This window comes from Rhinolophus ferrumequinum, chromosome 10 (assembly GCF_004115265.2).
Source record: "Rhinolophus ferrumequinum isolate MPI-CBG mRhiFer1 chromosome 10, mRhiFer1_v1.p, whole genome shotgun sequence".
Lineage (NCBI taxonomy): Eukaryota > Metazoa > Chordata > Mammalia > Chiroptera > Rhinolophidae > Rhinolophus > Rhinolophus ferrumequinum.
The window spans coordinates 30,138,950-30,157,037 of record NC_046293.1 but is presented as its reverse complement, the minus strand read 5'-3'; the positions used below and the strand labels follow the sequence as shown (position 1 = coordinate 30,157,037).

General features: G+C 38.2%; 1 protein-coding gene across 1 annotated transcript in view; it reads left to right on the top strand.

Annotated features, from left to right (window-relative positions):
* Nucleotides 1-11,652, top strand: part of SLC15A5 (solute carrier family 15 member 5) — a 69,705-nt gene extending 58,053 nt beyond the window's left edge. The window contains 2 exon segments of the mRNA XM_033118558.1: nucleotides 6,906-7,014; nucleotides 11,505-11,652. Of these exon segments, the coding sequence (XP_032974449.1) occupies nucleotides 6,906-7,014; nucleotides 11,505-11,652 (257 nt within the window).
* Nucleotides 11,653-18,088: the final 6,436 nt, after the last annotated feature.

Here is an 18,088-nt window from a genome sequence, read left to right as displayed (position 1 = left end):
ATTCTTTTGTTATGTTTCCTGACTAGATTTGTCAGGTGCTTTTGTTGTTACATTTTTTTTCTGTAATGAATAAGCTCTTAGAACTATTAAATCTAATATACTTTAATATATTGATTTCCTGCTCTCATCTTTATTTTGTTTCGATTTAGTTTCCTTAGACTTGTTTTATGTTTTCTAATTTTTGTTGTGTTCCATGCTTAGTTTATTTATTTTCAATCTGTGAAAAAACAAAATTCAACTGAGTAAATTTGAAGAGCTAATTCATTTTACTCAATGATTCATTAATCAGGCAGCATCCCATTTAGCTAGTAAAAAGGAGCTTTGGGAAGCTGTATAATATGGAAAACAGAAATGGGTGGGTCAAGAAAAGTTATTAGCAAAAAAAAAAAAAGATTATTTTAGGCCTTCTTTTGAGAGGAAGGGCAGAAGTCTACTGTGCTGCTTATCTAGTGCTGATCAGGAAATAGGAAATTTGAGATTGACTGGTTAAAGGTAACATTTTTGGGAGAATTTGAAATTGCAATAGTCTTGGTTTGCTGTCCTGGGGACAAGTGACTCCATTTGGGGTCTCTTGGTTTTTGTTGTTGTTTTTAATATTAATAGTTCCTTAAAAATGAAAACATATGGGCCTTTAAATGTGCCTCAGAGTAGAATTTATATCTGTATCCCTAAATTTGTAAATTCAGTTTCCTCATTTTCTTTATTTCTAAATAATTTGTAATTGTGGATTTCATTTCCTCTTTGACCACCTGCAGTTGACCCTTGAATAACACAGGTTTGAACTACATTGTCCACTATACACAACATTTTTTTCAATAGTTATAGTTGGTCCTTCTTATTTGTGGGTTTTGCAGCCTTGGATTCAATAAACCAGGAATAGAAAACAGTATTTTCTATCAATGATAGGAAATCTGAGGATGCAGAGAGCCAACTGTATGTATTATTTTATGCAATTGTATATAAGGGACTTGAATATCTGAGGATTTGGGTATGAACTTGGGTTCCTGGAACCAATACCCCCCAGATACCAAGGGCTACTGTAACTAAGTTTTTGGAGAGCCAAAAGTTATACATGTATTTTCAACTGTGCAGGGGGTCCATGCTTCTAACCCCTACATTGTTCAAGGGTCAACTATAGTTATTTAGGAGCAGTATCTTCAATTTCTAGGAGATTTGATTTGTTATTTATGTTATGTTATACCTCTATAGAGTATATTCTCTTTTTGTACTAAACAAAGTAATCTTTATTAAACTACTATCAATCACATTATTCTAATTCCCTACATCATTTTATTTTTTGCCTATTCTATCAAAAACTAATCAAAGAGTGATGTAATTATTCACAAGAATTGTTTATTTACATGTTTTTGTCCCTGCAATTCTAACAGATTTTGTTATCTTTCACTATTTAAGAGATGTTCATTGACTTTTCTTTAATTTGGATTGTGCTTTTTATCAATATAAAAAGATCCTCAATGTCCCTCCCTTCAACGTGGTTTTCCCTATGAATTCAACTTCGCTTAAAATTAGTATTTTCTGCTATCTTAATTTTGTCTTTGCCTTATCAATTCCTCATTCTGTTGTTGTTATTATTATTATTATTATTATAACGTTGTCATTTTGTGTTAGAGCTGTTTTTTGGTAAGCAATAGTTATAACATATACTATAGTCATTTTTCCTTTCTCACTTTGGCCTTTTTTCTATTTACTCATCCTCTAAAGGAGATTTACTGAGAGGCATTATTTACCATCAGGGAATGTGTGTGGATTCCCTTAACCCTGGTTACTGTCCATATTTTTGCTAAAATCTTCTGTCAAAGTGCCTTCATTAAAACCCAAGTTACTGCAAGAAGCAGACTGCTGGTCTAAAGTGAGAACTTTATGCCATTTTTTAGTTTTCCAACATTCCAATCAGATGATATGATTGTAAACTGTAATCTTAAGTACACGTGATTATCAGGTGCTCCCCAGAATTCACAATCTTCTACAATGCTTTAGTTCTGGGAGCTACACTTTTTCGATGCATTGTCCTCTGACTGTGGCATGCTCCCACTACTTCTTATCTCATGGTTTAGTTATCTCATGCACTCCCTGGTGTAGTTTAAAAGCAGAAGAACTGGTCACTGGGTACTGATTAGAAGGGTACATGGAAGGGCTACTTCTCCTTCCCCAAACAGTAATTATGCATTAGAGCGACAGCAGCTACTAATATTCTGTCTAGAACTGACCTTGATTTCTACGGTTGGGGCAAGTTCTGGTCACCTTCTATTCATCCTGTTGGTGAAGGAGGGATCCTCAACCTGAATAGTATAAGATGGCTGAAAACATCACACCTGACACTAAACAGATGAGACTGACAGCAGTCTTTTAGTCATATATACTCACAGCCCAAAGGAGGAAAGCATGCCATATGGGGCCATAGGGCAATTGCACTGGGGAATAGAGTGAACAAACCGGGTCTGTAGGGGCAGGCTTTGTGGTAACAAATGATGGTATGACCCCCTGGTTCCTGCAGGCAGATGTTATGCTTGTTTGAATAATGTTGAAGTCCAGTAGGGAAGTGCAAGCTGTTAGGTTGAGGACTGGGTAGAGTGCCCCTAGTCTTGCTAATAGGGGAATTAGCCAGGTGGGGAGAATTTCCAGCTGGGTGGGAAGCATATCTGACCAGAGCAGGGAAACATGTGGTTAAGACTTTAGGGCCCTGTGAGAATCAAAGACAGAAAGGCAGCACATGAAATTGTGAGCCTTACAATACAGGTCATAATATGGGACAGGAATAAAACATATTCCTCTTTCATATTAGCAACTTTGTGCTGTTTGTAGTATGCATGTGTAGGTCACCATATGTTTCTCAATTCAATTTCAAAAGCCTTAAATTTAGTGTAAATGACTCCAAGACTCTCACAATAGGTTAAATGTCAATCCTGGGATTTAGGTGGAAATGTCGTCTTAGGTATTTTAAAGGGTATTTGGGATAAGCTATTTCAAAGACGGCTATCCAGACATTTTTAAACTGTTAAGAAGATGTTAAGTCATAAAAGTGGTAGCTCCGTTAGCACTAGTGGGGGCTATAGCAGTAGTGCGGTTATTGTGAAAGTAAGAAGATGAGTGTTGTACCGAGCGACGCTTTGCTTCACCTCTCTCTGTGCCTTCACTCTTTAATCTGTAAAACACAAGAACTAATCTAGATAATTTGATTGTCCTTTTGTTTCTAAAATGATCACCACAATTTAAGATAAATAGAAATATTTTATTTAGTATCTATAAGGTCTATAAATAATTACCTGTTTGCAAGTCTCTCCTACTAAACTATGAGTCCCTTTTCTTGAACAACATGGAGTGTCCATTCCTGGTACATACAAATTTCTTAAAGGATTTTCAAATGAACAAATAAATCCAGCTGAACAAGAAACATTTGGGGGAGTTTTGAACAAGTCCAAATACTTTGCGAGTTTACATTATCTCAGTGGTCTCACACTCATTACTAACTAGCTGGGTGTACTATTATTTACCTAGGGCTCACTGGGAGCATTACAAATGGCCCAGACTCTTTACATGGCACATTTTTTTCTCATGTTAACCTTCTCATCCACCCAAGCTGAGAGCTGGAGAAGTTGAGTTAGTTCTATTCTAGGGCTAAAATGTTCTCTTTACCTCCTTTTGCAAGGATGCTCCTGATTTCAATCAGCTACTAGAAGTGTCAGATGAAAAATGGCACAAATGTGAATTATGACAATAAAAGTTTATAAGCTACTAAAATAAAGTTATAGTACCTAAGAGCTGAGTCAACTGACAATGTTAAATCAAACATTTTACAACCAGTCCTGGGATAATGATAAAAAAAAAAAAAGAATGGCACACAGAATATGAAGAAATATCTGAGGAAATGCAGCCAAGCTCTAGCTTAGGCTATGTGATTTTGTATGAGCTACCTCAAAAGTAGAGAAGGGGAGGGAATAATCGCGTGTTTATGGAGTACCTCCTCTGTGTTCAACCATTCACATTTTTATCTCTTTTATTTCCCATAACAGCTCAGTAACAGAGGTGCTGTTGTCATTTTAGAGCGGAGAAATCGAGGCTAAAGTGGTCCACTTGGGCAAATGTCCAACGATGAAGCTCTTAGAAACAATGTTTGACTTCAAAAGTCTCTCTGACTCCAAAGCCCCATGCTCTTTCTATCTCATTCTATACCTAATGCTATCTCTTTGCATAGACAGATAATCTCTACATAAATAAAGCAAATTTTAAGTTTCATAAAGAATCTCTCATTCCAACTTGATACTAGTGTTTGTTCCATGCCATCAATACAGGTGATGATTTTACCATGAAGTTCACTATATAAATTAGCTACACAGAGAATGTTAAATTATAGCTAAATAAGGCAAAATTACAGGGCTAGAAGGAAGATCAGCATTAGGAAGAAAGCTGAACTCTAAAAATGATATTTAAGAGGGACTATAAGAGTGCTATCGGGAGTTTGAATACGTGATCTGGTGATTTTTCATTGTATTATTTAAACAACTCCACTCACAAAATGTTTTGTGTTACTCATGAATTTCCATTGCCTTTCTCTAACCTTTCTAGTAAGACATCCTTCTGTCAGCCCACATGCCCATAATACCAAGTCACAGTGCGTCTCATCTGTGCCCGCCACACTACCCCCAGTGACAGACACAAGCACACTGGCATGCCCTGGGGGTTCTGGTGCTATCTCCTGACAGACTGGTATTTGCTGTAATTGCACAATTCCTCAGAAATATTATGTTTTACCTTTACAGATCTTACACAATTTATATTCTTCTCCCTCATCTGACTTTGTTATAATATAAAGACAGTCTTTTCAATTACTTATTATGGACCAAAATTCATGCTCCAAGAAGAATTAATGTCATGTTAATTCTGAGGCTTCACATACTCTGTGCAAACTCCTTACTCTAGCCAGAGAAACATGGTGATAAAATGGTATAATCATATGACATGCAAAGTGCTGATGTGAAATGAAAAGGGCAGAAATATGATTGGGATATTAATTCAAGAGAAATAAGAAAATAGGACTGTTTGAATAGGTTTAGCAGGATGGTTTAGTTTTTCCTGAAAATATGTGTGATGTTATCTCACCTTACCTTGACTTTCACCCCAAATACTCTCATTCACATATGATCAAACGTTTCGTTTACACACACACACACACACACACACACACACACTAAGAGGGCTACAAAATATCCAATAGCCAGACACAGAGGGAAACATTCAGTGCAACTGCTCCTAAATATCAGATGAAGGCATCACGTCAATATAGCAATAAAACCATAAATTTCTATTGTAATGGAACACAAATTAATAAAATGGGGAAGTAGAAGTTACAAAATAGCTTTAAACTCAATACCACATTTCATTTATAGGCCCAAGACTATAATGGACACAAGCTAATTTTCATGGTTGATCCATAATAATAGTCATTGAGAAGTTAAATGACAGAGGAGAAACAGCTTTAAATGGGAAGTGGCACAATTAATCACAGCTGTCATACGCATGCACTTGCTGACTATCAACCTTGAACAGAGCATTTAATTCAAATCCCATTTCAAAGTATGCACTGTCAAGAGAGAGGCCAAGAACCATTTTCTAGTTCAGGAGGCAACCCACAGCCCACGTGCCAAAGATGGCACTGAAAAGCAAGCCTGTTAGCCCATAGACTGTGCTGATCCCACACCCCTCTTCATAACCCACTGTAGGAGCTGCTCCTATAAAAAAGCAAGAAAATGCCAAAAACCTCGGCATCTGGCTGTTAAAAGATGATCAATTTCTGTTCTCATAATGCATAACATTTTTTGGAAATATTCTGCCCATTCAGAACTGCAATTGAATTCAAGTTCTCTCTGTGAAGAGAGATTTTTGCCTTTTAAGAAATCTTTTAAACATTCTATAATACTATATATCTATAATACATTTGTTAATACTATCCCATTGCTGTTTTAAAAGTTACATAAAAGTAAGTGTTGCATATATATTTCATATAATGTATTAAATAATATCTCAAAACTCACTGAAGAAAAATTGAGGGTGTGTAGAAATAGAGATAGATATATACATACACTTATACATATAATCATACATATACATAGATATATATTTGGGTATGGAAAGAGGAAAGAGTTGCAGCAAAGATCCAAAACACTAGTCAAATTTAGATGCAAAATAAAACCAATTACCTTGAATCCTAAGTAGTTTTATATATACACACGAGTAGTTTTATACACACCAGTTCCACATCAGAAGAAAGTGGGGATAACTTATTTTTAGAAGAATTAAACTAAAGGTATTGTTCCTCAGTTGAGAAGACTATCTTCATGTCAACCAAAGATTGCAAGTAATTTGATCAATAGGGTCTTTGGTATATAATAAAGTAACACTGGATTTATTTAAGTCGTCAAAATAATGTCTGGCATCTACACATAATATCTCACTAACCTCACAATTAGCATATGCAATAGAATACTTGGTCATGGCAAGTATTTTTCATTCATTCGATGTATATTTACTAAACAGTCCCTGCATGCCAGGCACTGTGCTAGATACTAGAAATAGAAAAATGAATAAGACAAACATGATTCCTGCAAATTAATAGGATAATCAGGGTTACTTTTACAGTCCACTTCTTCTGACACCTATATTGTGTTATGCAAATTGTTTTTCTGACCTTCAAAATATTTGGGGTGCTTTGCTTGTCATTTTACTGTTATTTACAGAATTAAATGAATTTTGACAATGAGTTTCAGATGAGCTTTTTGCTTTGTAGATATTATTGAAGCGAATAAAGCTCTATGAAATGTGGAATGATAAAATATTCACAGAAACTTACAACTCTGCAGTTGAATAACAATTACATTTGTTCCAAACAGGCAATTGGTTTCCAAACACATTAAACAAAGGCAATTTAGAAAGCTTCTTCTCCTTCGTGGCATCATTAACATTGTTGAACGTCCTGGGATTCTGGAGTATTTCACAAAGGTCAGTATGTGTGTCGTGGGAGGAACAATTCCTGAGTTCGTGAAATACCGATCTCAGAACCGTCACAGAGACAACGGGAATCCTGTACGCCATGACTGGACAAATTAGCATATGAGAGAAATTTAACAGATTATTCGGAGCAAGAAATTTCAATTTAGGCTTCACTTTTTTCATAGATCCTTATACTAAAACAGTGCTTTACTTGATTCTAAATCATGTTCTAAAGGAAGACTTTTTTTTCCCTCCACTCTTTAGTACCACTTTAGAATTAGAAATAACCATATTGGTAATAAGAATGAATGAATCATTATCACTAAAAGCAACTATCATTAAACAAATAGCTAGCAATCTAATGATGCTTCAGATTTGGATTCCATTCAGGCCTTTAAATCAGCAGTGACCATTTCAAGGTCAATAACAAGCTGGGCAAAACGATTTAGCCAGTCACCTGAGACACCATTCAGTGACTCAGAATGTTTCATCTACTATTCATCCATTGCAGGACACCTCTCTCTCTCACTGACATATACTGGATGGCTGTGTGCTTTTGTGCCAACTGTCTAACCTCTCTGAGCCTCTGTTTTCACACACATAAAAATAAACACAATAATACTAACCTCTTGCGGGCTGTAGAGAGAGGAATTTTGATAAAGGGACAAACATAATATCGGCCACATAGTGGGAATGAAGCAGATCTTCATTTTCTTCACTTCCCTCCATTCATTTATCAATTTAGTTGTATTTGTCACATTCATTGCCACTTCTCCCTTGCCTAAATCGTTCTTTTATTCAGCTAATAAATTTCTTTCGGAACATCAGTCATGTGATAGTGCTGCAGTCAACCGGAAGGATATAAACTCAGTCAGACAATAATGTATTGCGACACCTACGCTCCTGCTCTCATGAAGCTTATGATCCAGTATGAGAGAGGCAGAATTAATGACAAAATCAAAAGTCTCAATGGTTATCTGAACTATAAAATTTCTTACCTTCTAAAATGTGCAAGTGATCAAATTGACCCTCCGCAATGTATAATTTCCCTGAAATGTTTACCTCATTCTTCAATTGAAAGCCAAATTAGAAAATCAGACTCTTGCAGAAGAATCCAACTAGAATGTCCTCAGCTTTGTAGCAAAACAGAGTCAACAACAGAAACTGAGGCTGACGGGAGGGCCTCTCACCACTCCGTCTATTGCCTCCAAACACATAAGTGGTGCCCTTTTGCAAATAGTCACAAATTTGTACTGTTTCTCAAGGTTTCACTTTTTCTCTCAGGGTAAGATTTGACCCTGTCTTTCATACAGTAGTTTAAAAGGCCATCTCTAAAGTATACCCAGTTGAATTCAGTTTCACAACAGAGTGGCACACACGTCAGTGTGCTGTCTAAACTTGCTCAGCCTCAGTTTCTTCATTTGTAAGATGGAAACAGTAAGAATAGTAATTGTGCCATAAAGTTGTTGTTAGGATGAGTAAATGCTCGAAAATGTTAGCAATAGTAATAATAATGGCCTCAGACCTTGCTTTATGCTCCCTCCTTCCACCTTTTTATTCTTCTTCTAGATTCAGGCTGAGGTGTGGCCAAGATGACGACCATTACGAGCTAAGTTCAGGTAGAACTGGCACTGGAACCAGAATCTATTAGCTCAGAGATTTATTCCCTCCTTTCTTCATTCATCCATTCATTCCATCAACACACTAAGCATTGTTCCAGGCACTAGAGAAATAGAATTAAAGAAAGCAAACTACCAGTCTACATGGAGCTAACATCTAGTGCTCGAATGAAAATATTTAAGGGTGATTCTTTTTCGGTGATTGTCAGGCAAATATGTTACTATAAAGAAATGGGAGATGGTAGAGTGGGATGCAGAGAAGGAGGCGAGAATAAAATATACAAAGCACCAGAGATTGGAGAAACCAAAGATGAGAAGGGACTAAGTACTATTATAGGGTTTATTTAGAAATAAATCTGATTTTTAGTAAATCTCCCTCTCCTGTCATCTCTTTTCTCTTTTTCTGCATACTTTTTGAGGTAAGAAAAAAAGAGGGAGAAAGAGGACAAAACAAGCAGGAAGGGAAAAAATAAATTTTCCATGTGCTTAGCACTTCTGTGTCTTGGGCAGCGTGGTGGACACATACAAATAACCTCGTGTAATCTCTACCCACTCCCTGTTACATAGATCCTATCACTGTACTTAAGAAAACTAAAGAATCTAGATAAGTACATAGCGTGAGTTCACACAGGATCCAAGTTTGTTTGTCTCTAAAGCCAATACACTTTCTCCTACATGCTGCTGCTTCTAATTGCCATAGAGGAGCCCGCTACCTGCTCTCTGACAACCCCTTAACTCTGGTGGGTAGGGAGGAAACCAGTCTCTTCCGTTAAAGTCACTATATCCACCCTCACCTGTTAATCGGCCACTCCACAAGAAAAGAATGGATGCCGCCTATCAGAAGAAAGGGAAAATTTCCCTGCAGAGATTAAGTAGCTAGAACCAACTACATAGAGCGATGGCACACATTGCCCACTGGGACAGGACAGGCCAAGCCAGAAGCGTGAAACAAGAAGGTGTAGACGATTTAAGGCAGGAAGATCCGTGTTTGCGGTGAGGAGTATATGATTCTGATTTATTTCTATACTGATTATTATTGTCAAACACTAATGAACAATAAGTATGAGATGAAATAGGAGAAAACACAGGTGTCCCAGGGACAGTATTATTGAAACATATTACTTGTGAGTCAGATAGTGTTTGATGACAATACACATCCCACCACAATCCAATTTTTACCAAATCCAAAGGTGTTTAGAGCCAGATAACAGTGGCTAATCTATCAAGAACAGGGCAGTCCCAAGTTCTTCTTGTCCCCAAGATTTTGAGGACAGTGGATTAATTATGAAACAGCATCCCCACCGATATACAGGTGGCATTAAATCTATGTTAGCACAGGAGGGTACCCCACCAAGTTATAGTAGAGTGATGTAATCCTGGTGTAAGTCATAGAACCAAACGGACCCTGTCAGGGTTACTGGAATACCATGTAACTGGCTACAGTTAGGAATGATCCATGAACGTCAGGCCATATTTACCTTGCATTTGCACAAACAAAACAAACCAAAAACAGCTCCCTGACTCTGTATTAGAGTCCTCCTCAATCAAATCTGAAAAGGGCAATGGTGAAATGTCGTACCTGAGGTTCTACAGGTGGTAGGTGAAGGAAGTAGACAGAAGAAAGGTCTTTTTCTTGCTGAAAAGTATTAGATAAAACCTCTATAGTGCTTAATATAAACACATATACCATACTGGATGCTAAAATAAAAAGACATTGTGGATGTTTCTGGGGGGAGGTGGCAAATGGATGTCTGTTTTTATAACAACCCTACTGTCCCTTCCATGTTGTAAAACACATCTTATAAATTTGGTATCTATCATTGTACTTAATCTTTTGGGCATAACCTGTAACAATTATTGAAAGTGACATAAATCAAAGACCAATAACCAGTTATTCATGTATATTCTTCTCTTACAGTTATTTTTTAGCAATATATTGAGAAGGAAAAGAAGGGAAAATTAGATTTGGAAAGCTTCACAAGTCAACAATAGATGTGTGACCCCAGAGATTTATATGTATTTGATTAAAATGAACTTATAACCCATATTCATTTGTTCATTTAGTAAATCTATACTGGACATCAGCTATGTCCAAAGCACTAGGAATACAGCAGTGAATAAACCGGTCTGAAATTCCTACCCTCCTGGAGCTTACTCAAAAGTATTTAAGAAAATACTTTGTCTTCAGAGGCAGCATGCCATAGAAGGAAAAGGCCAGGATTCCGAATAGCAAGAGATTCTGATTCCAAACCCAGCCTCTGCCAACTACTTACTATTCATATGAACTCGAAGCAAGTCATCTAACCTCTCGGAACTTCAGTGAAATGGCATGATTTCATCCTTCCAGGATTGTAGTGATAATTCAGTGCGTTACAGTAAATCTAGTGCCCTAGCATGGTTGGTGCCTGCCACTTAGAAGACACTCAGGAAAGCCAGGAAGTTCTTGGGTCGGGGTGGAGGGTACACATTCTAGAAATATATTCCTGGATTTCTTCTTCGACAATGTTGTTTTCCACATAGTCTCAGCACCAAATTTACAAATCCCTAGTGTTTCTGATAAACCTTTCATGAGTCTTAGCCGTCATGAAATCTGTAAAGTTGATAGGGTTTCAGACTTCAGTCTCTGGCTGTCAGACTCATTGCAGGTTGTAAAAGAGCGCCATCTAAAGGTCCTTATGAGACACCGTCATACGCACTAAAACTCCTTTTGTCGTGTTATAAAGACTGTTCTGGTGAGGGGAGCTCTTAAATAATCATCACTGTTGTGCCAGTATCTATGGGCCCATAATAAAAGGTAGACAAGCACAGGAGGAAAGCAAATGATTTATCAAGTCATCTACATCTGGTCCTAAAAAAAAGCTTGCTTTCTTTCTTTTTTAGATATTGTAATCTAAATCATTTTAATGCCCAGAACATCAGTGGAAGTAATCTTGAAGAAACACTTCTCCTCCGTGAAAAGTCTCTGAAATTTTATGGCAGTACGCAGGAATTTTCTTCGAGTATTGATTTTTGGGAGACAACCCTATGAAACTATATTTGATTCCACCTGTCTTATGAGCAAAGTATTCATTGTTTTCTCCAGCTGAATATTTGATGCATTTTAGTTTGAGCTAATATGTATGGGAGTGGCTTTATGAATACTGTCTGTATACTTTATTTACAAAGAGTAATTCTGACTCCTCTAGTAAACTATTATGCTTTTGCATTAATATGTTACACATTAGAATTAATACATTAGAGTTAATAAAGTAATTTCAAAGTCTAGGTGATTACTCTGTGACAACAAGTGACAGTTTCCTATGCATCACAATAGTTTACAACTTTTTACAATGGTTCAGCCATTGAAAGCAACGTATATGATATTTTCTGAAGTTTTAATGTGCCATTAGAATCAAAATAACAGTATGTTATATTCTTCCTTTTAAGATTATTGAGCACTTATTATATGCCAGGCATTGTGATCATATACTGTCTATTCTGAACAAATAATAAATCTACACATGATTTTACTATATTTGATCTTGACATTACATTATCAAGATATGAACTAAGGCAATTTTCTCAGAATTGAAAAGCAATGCTACTAAAATAGAGGACCTTACCAAGGAGAGAATACCCACATACTGAAGAAAGTGTATAAGAATTGTAAATTATGGAATTACGGAGATGAAAAGAATGAAGAAAATTAAGGAAGGTGAAATGAATGCTGAGAGTAGGGCAAGTGGTCAAATCAAATGGAGATGCTTAAAGGGATTCCCTAACCCAAATGACATCTTTGGGTCACCACTGCTGCCAGTTCGTACACACTGAGGAAACTGTCTTCCGAAAGAGATTCTTCCTGTATAAACAAAGAAATGTGGAAACACACACACACACACACACACACACACACGTCAAATGAAACTAATGTTCTGTATCTTCGTAGCAGTGCATATGAAAGTTTGGTTGCAGAGCACCTGCTTCAGTGCTTCAGATGAAGCACTGCCTTTACCCAAATCTTTTTCCAGGAATCAGTGGCCTTAACGAACACATCCAGATTATTCTTAAATTCCCAGAATGTGAGCACTACTGCTTTCCAGGACAGTTCATGCTGGATAGCATAGGTGGTTTTATCAGCTGATTGCAAATGATTCTGCAATTAAGCAACTCCCTTGTGTAGACCTCAATTATTTTAGATCTGTAGAATAAAAGGTGTAGTCACCTTGATTAGGTATGATATGCATTTTTAATTGCTAAAGAGCAGCTGTAAAGTACCAGGTGTTTCTCTTACTCAAACTAATTTTTTTGGTGTTCTTGTTTGCTTGTTTTGAGGACAAGTAAAAAGACTAGCTCTTACAGACATTATTTCTTGCCCTGTAACTTTTTCAAATCCTTTTTTTCACATTTGTTCTCTGACAAAACAGTGAGGCCAACCCCTGATATACCTTAGACACGTTCTTTGCTGCAAAAGGTTAAATGCCAAGTTTGCAATTTGAGTTTAATGAACACCCAAAAGATCAAGGAACCTTTAAACACCTCACCTCAGTACACGTGAGAAGCTCTAACAGTCTGTCTCACCATTGGAAAAAGGGTCTGTCTTATTTTGTTGATGTTTTTTTCCCCAAAACAATGTGCGTTCCTCTCCTTCTTTCTACAGCATGATAGAAAAAGCTTCTCATTGTGCTTTCATGTGTCCTTACAGATGAAGAGATCTACAGAATTATAAAGTTGACCCAAAGCAAACGCCAAAAGAGCTCAGAATTCTCACACTGAGGTTGACACTCATGATTAGCTAAATTGCAGTAACTATGTAACTACACAAGCTTCCACTCGGAACAGGATGCATTCACACAGCAGTTGCTTCTCTAGTGCCTAGCAACATTATCATTGAGCACCTGGAATAGTTTAGGCATTAAGTGTAATTGGTTTTGCTTTACATAAATCCGTAGCTTTGTAAATAAGCGAAGCATTTCAGCTTCTATATAACACCAATTAACTCAAAGGGATGCGTTGTTTGCAGAAGCCTGCTGGGTCTGTACTGCACTTCCCCAGTATTATGCTTAATGGCAGGCAAAGTTCTGCGTCCCTGCAGTGCTTCATTTACTCCCAGTCACTTGGTGCCAAGGGCCTATATCCAGCCACTCAGTCGCTCCATTTGTCAGTTGTGAAAGATGGGGGAAATGAAGTCTTCCCTAATAAGCACCTTCTGTGCTCTATTTCGGTCCGTGATCGAGACCTGAAAGGCAAGGTGTGTGAGAATGTCCTCGGTGATGCAGCGAGCACAGGTCTGACCCCACCTGATTCTATCTACAATGGCCAGGGACATCTCTTGCCTCTTTTATTCCTGTAACATTTCAATCCAGTGCAGCCAAAAAGTCACTACACTGAACCCGTGTACAAAATTAAGAAAACCATATTCTTATTATATGAATTTGCTAGTGAAAATGTTGCCATCAGAGTGATGTTCTGAACAACGCTCGGAAATCTGCTCCGGGAAGTTGGTTAAATTTGTCCAAGCTCTTAGATATTTCCCCTTATCTCTTCACTTGCCTTAATCCCTTATGTCTCATCTCCCCTTCAGGTAATCTTGATTTATAGCATTCTTTCCGCCCTGGCCAACCTCTAATTCTCTTGGTTTCTGAAAGTGTTTTATCGACTATCAGATTAACAGCATCACCAAAAACACAGCTCATCGTTCCAAAAAGTTTCCTGTTAATATTGTGTAATTTACAAATTGAAGGAGGGAGAATCACCCCTTCTGAACATTATCAGGATTCCTTATTTTATGAGAACAGAGCTTCGGTGTCAGTACCCCAGCCAGTCCAGCAATGAGCATATACCATTTCCCCTGTGAGGGAAGCCAGAGATAACGACCGGTCACCAGCTTAGGAGTAAAGCCCTCAAATAAAACTAACAGCCAAGCGATGACAGCACACAGGCGCTGCTAAAAGTCAGGTCTGCGTGTAGAGAACAGGGAAATTAGAGGAACCACTAATAATAACCACTCATGTCTCTGTCACCTTTCACCGTTTACAAGTTGCTGTCACACATATCATCACATTTGATTAGCGCCACCCTTCTGGGAGGTAGGCACAGTTTGGCATGCCCGTTTTGTAAATGAGAAAATTGCAGCTCCAGACATTACTGATGTATCAAGAGTCACAGAGACAGTAGATGTCACCGACAGGACTTGAACCTTGGTCTGTCACTGAAGTGCCAGCTCCTTCTACAAACGTCACTCAAAATGTCACTAACTGGATCATCCCCAACCACTTAAGCAAAATGCTCTCTACATCATCCGATAGGGAACAAGAACAAGAGGAAAGCCCGTTTGGGGTCAGAGACCCTGACAAAATGGTTAACAAGAAACAAGCATTTTTCTAACATTTCTTCCCCTCAGTCAATTTCCTCTGTGAGGCTATGCACTGTCCTTCTGTGGACCTTAGGCCGTCAGAAACACCTCCCCTGAAAACAGCACCCAGACTGACCATTGCCGGGGCTGGACGAGGGCCATCTTGGGCTCAGAAACCCCCTTTTCTTCTTGTTTTCATCAAATAACCTGAATGTGCTACGGTCGATTCCAAACTGCCTTTAATAAGAACAATCTGAGGTAAACAAATTTACCTTCCAAATATTATTAATAATTGTGAAGAATCCTGCAATACTTGCTAAGTGCAAGACACTGTTCTAAGTATTTTGGGGTATATTAGCGCATTTAATCATCACAATAATCCTATGAGCTAGGTATAAATCTTAACCCCATTTTAAAGATAAAAAACATGAAGCATAGAGTTAATAACTTTCCAGGGGTTATAAAGACACTGTGGACAGAGTGAAAATTTGGACCCAGGTAGTCTGGCTACAAAATCTGGGCTAGCCCTCTCTACATAACTGTCTCTCAGTGTAGCTGTTGTCTACAATAGATTTTTGTATAGTAAGGGGGCTTCCACAGAAGACGATACCTTAGCCCAAGAGATTTCACTCTTTTTCTGTCCCAACACAGCAGAATATGACTCCTTCCACCAGTAATTGCTGGATTGAAATAACAGACATTCTTACCATCTCCAGGTTGTGCCCCCTCCCTCCCCTTTCGTGAATAATCACTGTTTCCTGCTTAAACCCAAAGGTATGACTTAAAAGGCAGAATTTCAGGTTCTATGGGAGTGTATGTATCTAAGAACTGTTGTATGGGTACTTTTCCAGTCTTCTTTAAATTACAACCTAAGCCATCTTTTCCTCAAATAAAACAGTCATCATTATTAGATCAAGATGGGAACCAGAGGTAACTAGGTTCTCCACTTCCTTATCATCTACACAGACATCCCCTAGAATCCCTCCAGGCTTCCTGTTCTCCAGTGGGTACAAAATTGTCAAAGATAATCAAGGGTAGTGATGACATGACTCAGTTTCCCTCTCTTTCTCTTCCTCTTTCTGTCTCTCACTCTACCCCCGCCTCCTCCCCAACCCCCACTCTCTGGCTGTTGTCCCACTAAGGTTGTCTAGAATGGATGCTATTTGACAGCCAAGATCACATCCCAAGGTGATACCCTGTCACTAGTCCACTCAGAGACCTTACTAACTATTAAATAATAACAGCACCCAAACCCTAATCTATCATCCATCTTAGACAGCTTTGAATCAATTTACTGGCTGGGAATCAGGTTGCTTCTTAAGCCTGCTAAACCACAAGTGACCAAATCTCATATAAATACAGTAATGAGTCAATAGCCGATGACAAGTGTCTATTACCATGGTAGCAGCAAGTCAGGAGCACATTTAATGACATTTATGCAAAGAGCAAGGCAACAGTTCCACCAGGGAGAAAAGATAGAGAAAAATGGAATCAGTGAGAGGCAGAAATTTGGCAAAAATCAGGGGGAAGACACCATATCATCAAAGATACTACTAAAAAAGCATATATGTCATCATCCTGGACAGTTTTCATTTTCCCAATGCAATCTCTTGAAGCAAAATGATAAACAGAGTAGACAGGATATGCTAGATTTAAAAAATAAGAGAAAGAACTATCAGAAATGTCAAAGAGAAAGTGTGAGCTTCAAAAACGAGAGCAGTGAGAGGCCATCTGGAAACACTGACTTCCCATTTTGGCATAATACATTGCACACAGTAGGTGCCTCAATTCATATGAATTGATTATAATCCCTTGGAGCATGCCAGAATGATTTTTACCATTTTCCCAAGCCTCTCTTACACAAGTTAAACCTTTCTGACCTGTTTCCATGGTGTCTCCAGAAATGTGGACTTTTGTTTCTCGTGCAGCTTGTGCAGTTCTGCGTTATTTCATTGCAGCCAAACGTGCCTGAAAGACAGGAACAAACAAGATGGACAAGTGTGACAGTGAATGAACCATTTTACTGCAATTAGAAGTTAACGGAGAATAAATATCCTCTAGATCAAGCTGTCCAGAAGTAATTCTCATTAATAATAACACTTCAACAACAGTTTGCTTCCCACAACCACAGTGAGAGCTAGAAACTTTATCATTACTCTTGAAGCAGGAGTCACATCCCAGACAGCTAGCTCAGATGGCCATATGCAGCACAGAGAGGGCTTACATTACAAAGAAGCTTCAATGCATAACCGTCCATGAAGTTCACTGGCTAAATGAGCAGGTGGAAAAAAAAAATCCAAGGCCTTCTCTCCTTCCAGCTTTGTCTTCTAATTTATGCTAAATTGTAAATGATTTTTCACATTAATGAGTTAAGTCTATCTAGAAAGATACTTTCCTCTCTTCTTGCCTTATTGAGGACATCTCTTTTATTACAGCATCCTTATTTCCTACACATGACCACAAGGTTATAGAAGATTTGTGGTCCATGAAGGCAGAGATTTTCGTGGATCTGTATGTTTCCACACACACACACACACACACACACACACACACACACACACACACACAGCGAGAGAGAATTCCAGCCAGTAGTTGACGGGGGCTATCGGCTAGAAGCTCTGTGTCTCTCCTTACGGACTTCCTCATGTTGACTCTCTACACGGGCTACTTTGGGATTCTTTGGAGCTTGGTGGCTGGTATCGCAGGGCAAGTATCCCAAAAAAGAAAGCCAGGCAGAAACCTATTGCTTCTTCTGACCTAGCCTCACAGCTACATAGAATCACTTCTACTGCATTCTATTTGATGAGGCAATCAGAAAGTATTATCTAGATTTGAAGAGAGGGGAAATGGGCTCCATCTCTTTATGAGAAGTAGCAAGATGCTAGACATTCAGCTGGGACCAGAAATGTTGCTATGGCGTTTTAAGTTTCCAGATGAACAGATATCTGTTAGATGAACAAAAGGCAGCGGCATGAGCATTTCAGGTACCATTAGGAAGTAACACAAGCAAAAGAGCAAAGTGTGACATAGCACCGCGTATTCCGAGACCTGCAAGTCATTTGGACTTCTGACTGGAACAGTTGTTTGACTGGAGCAAAAAATTCAAGAGCAGAAAAATGTAACAGATTTGTGT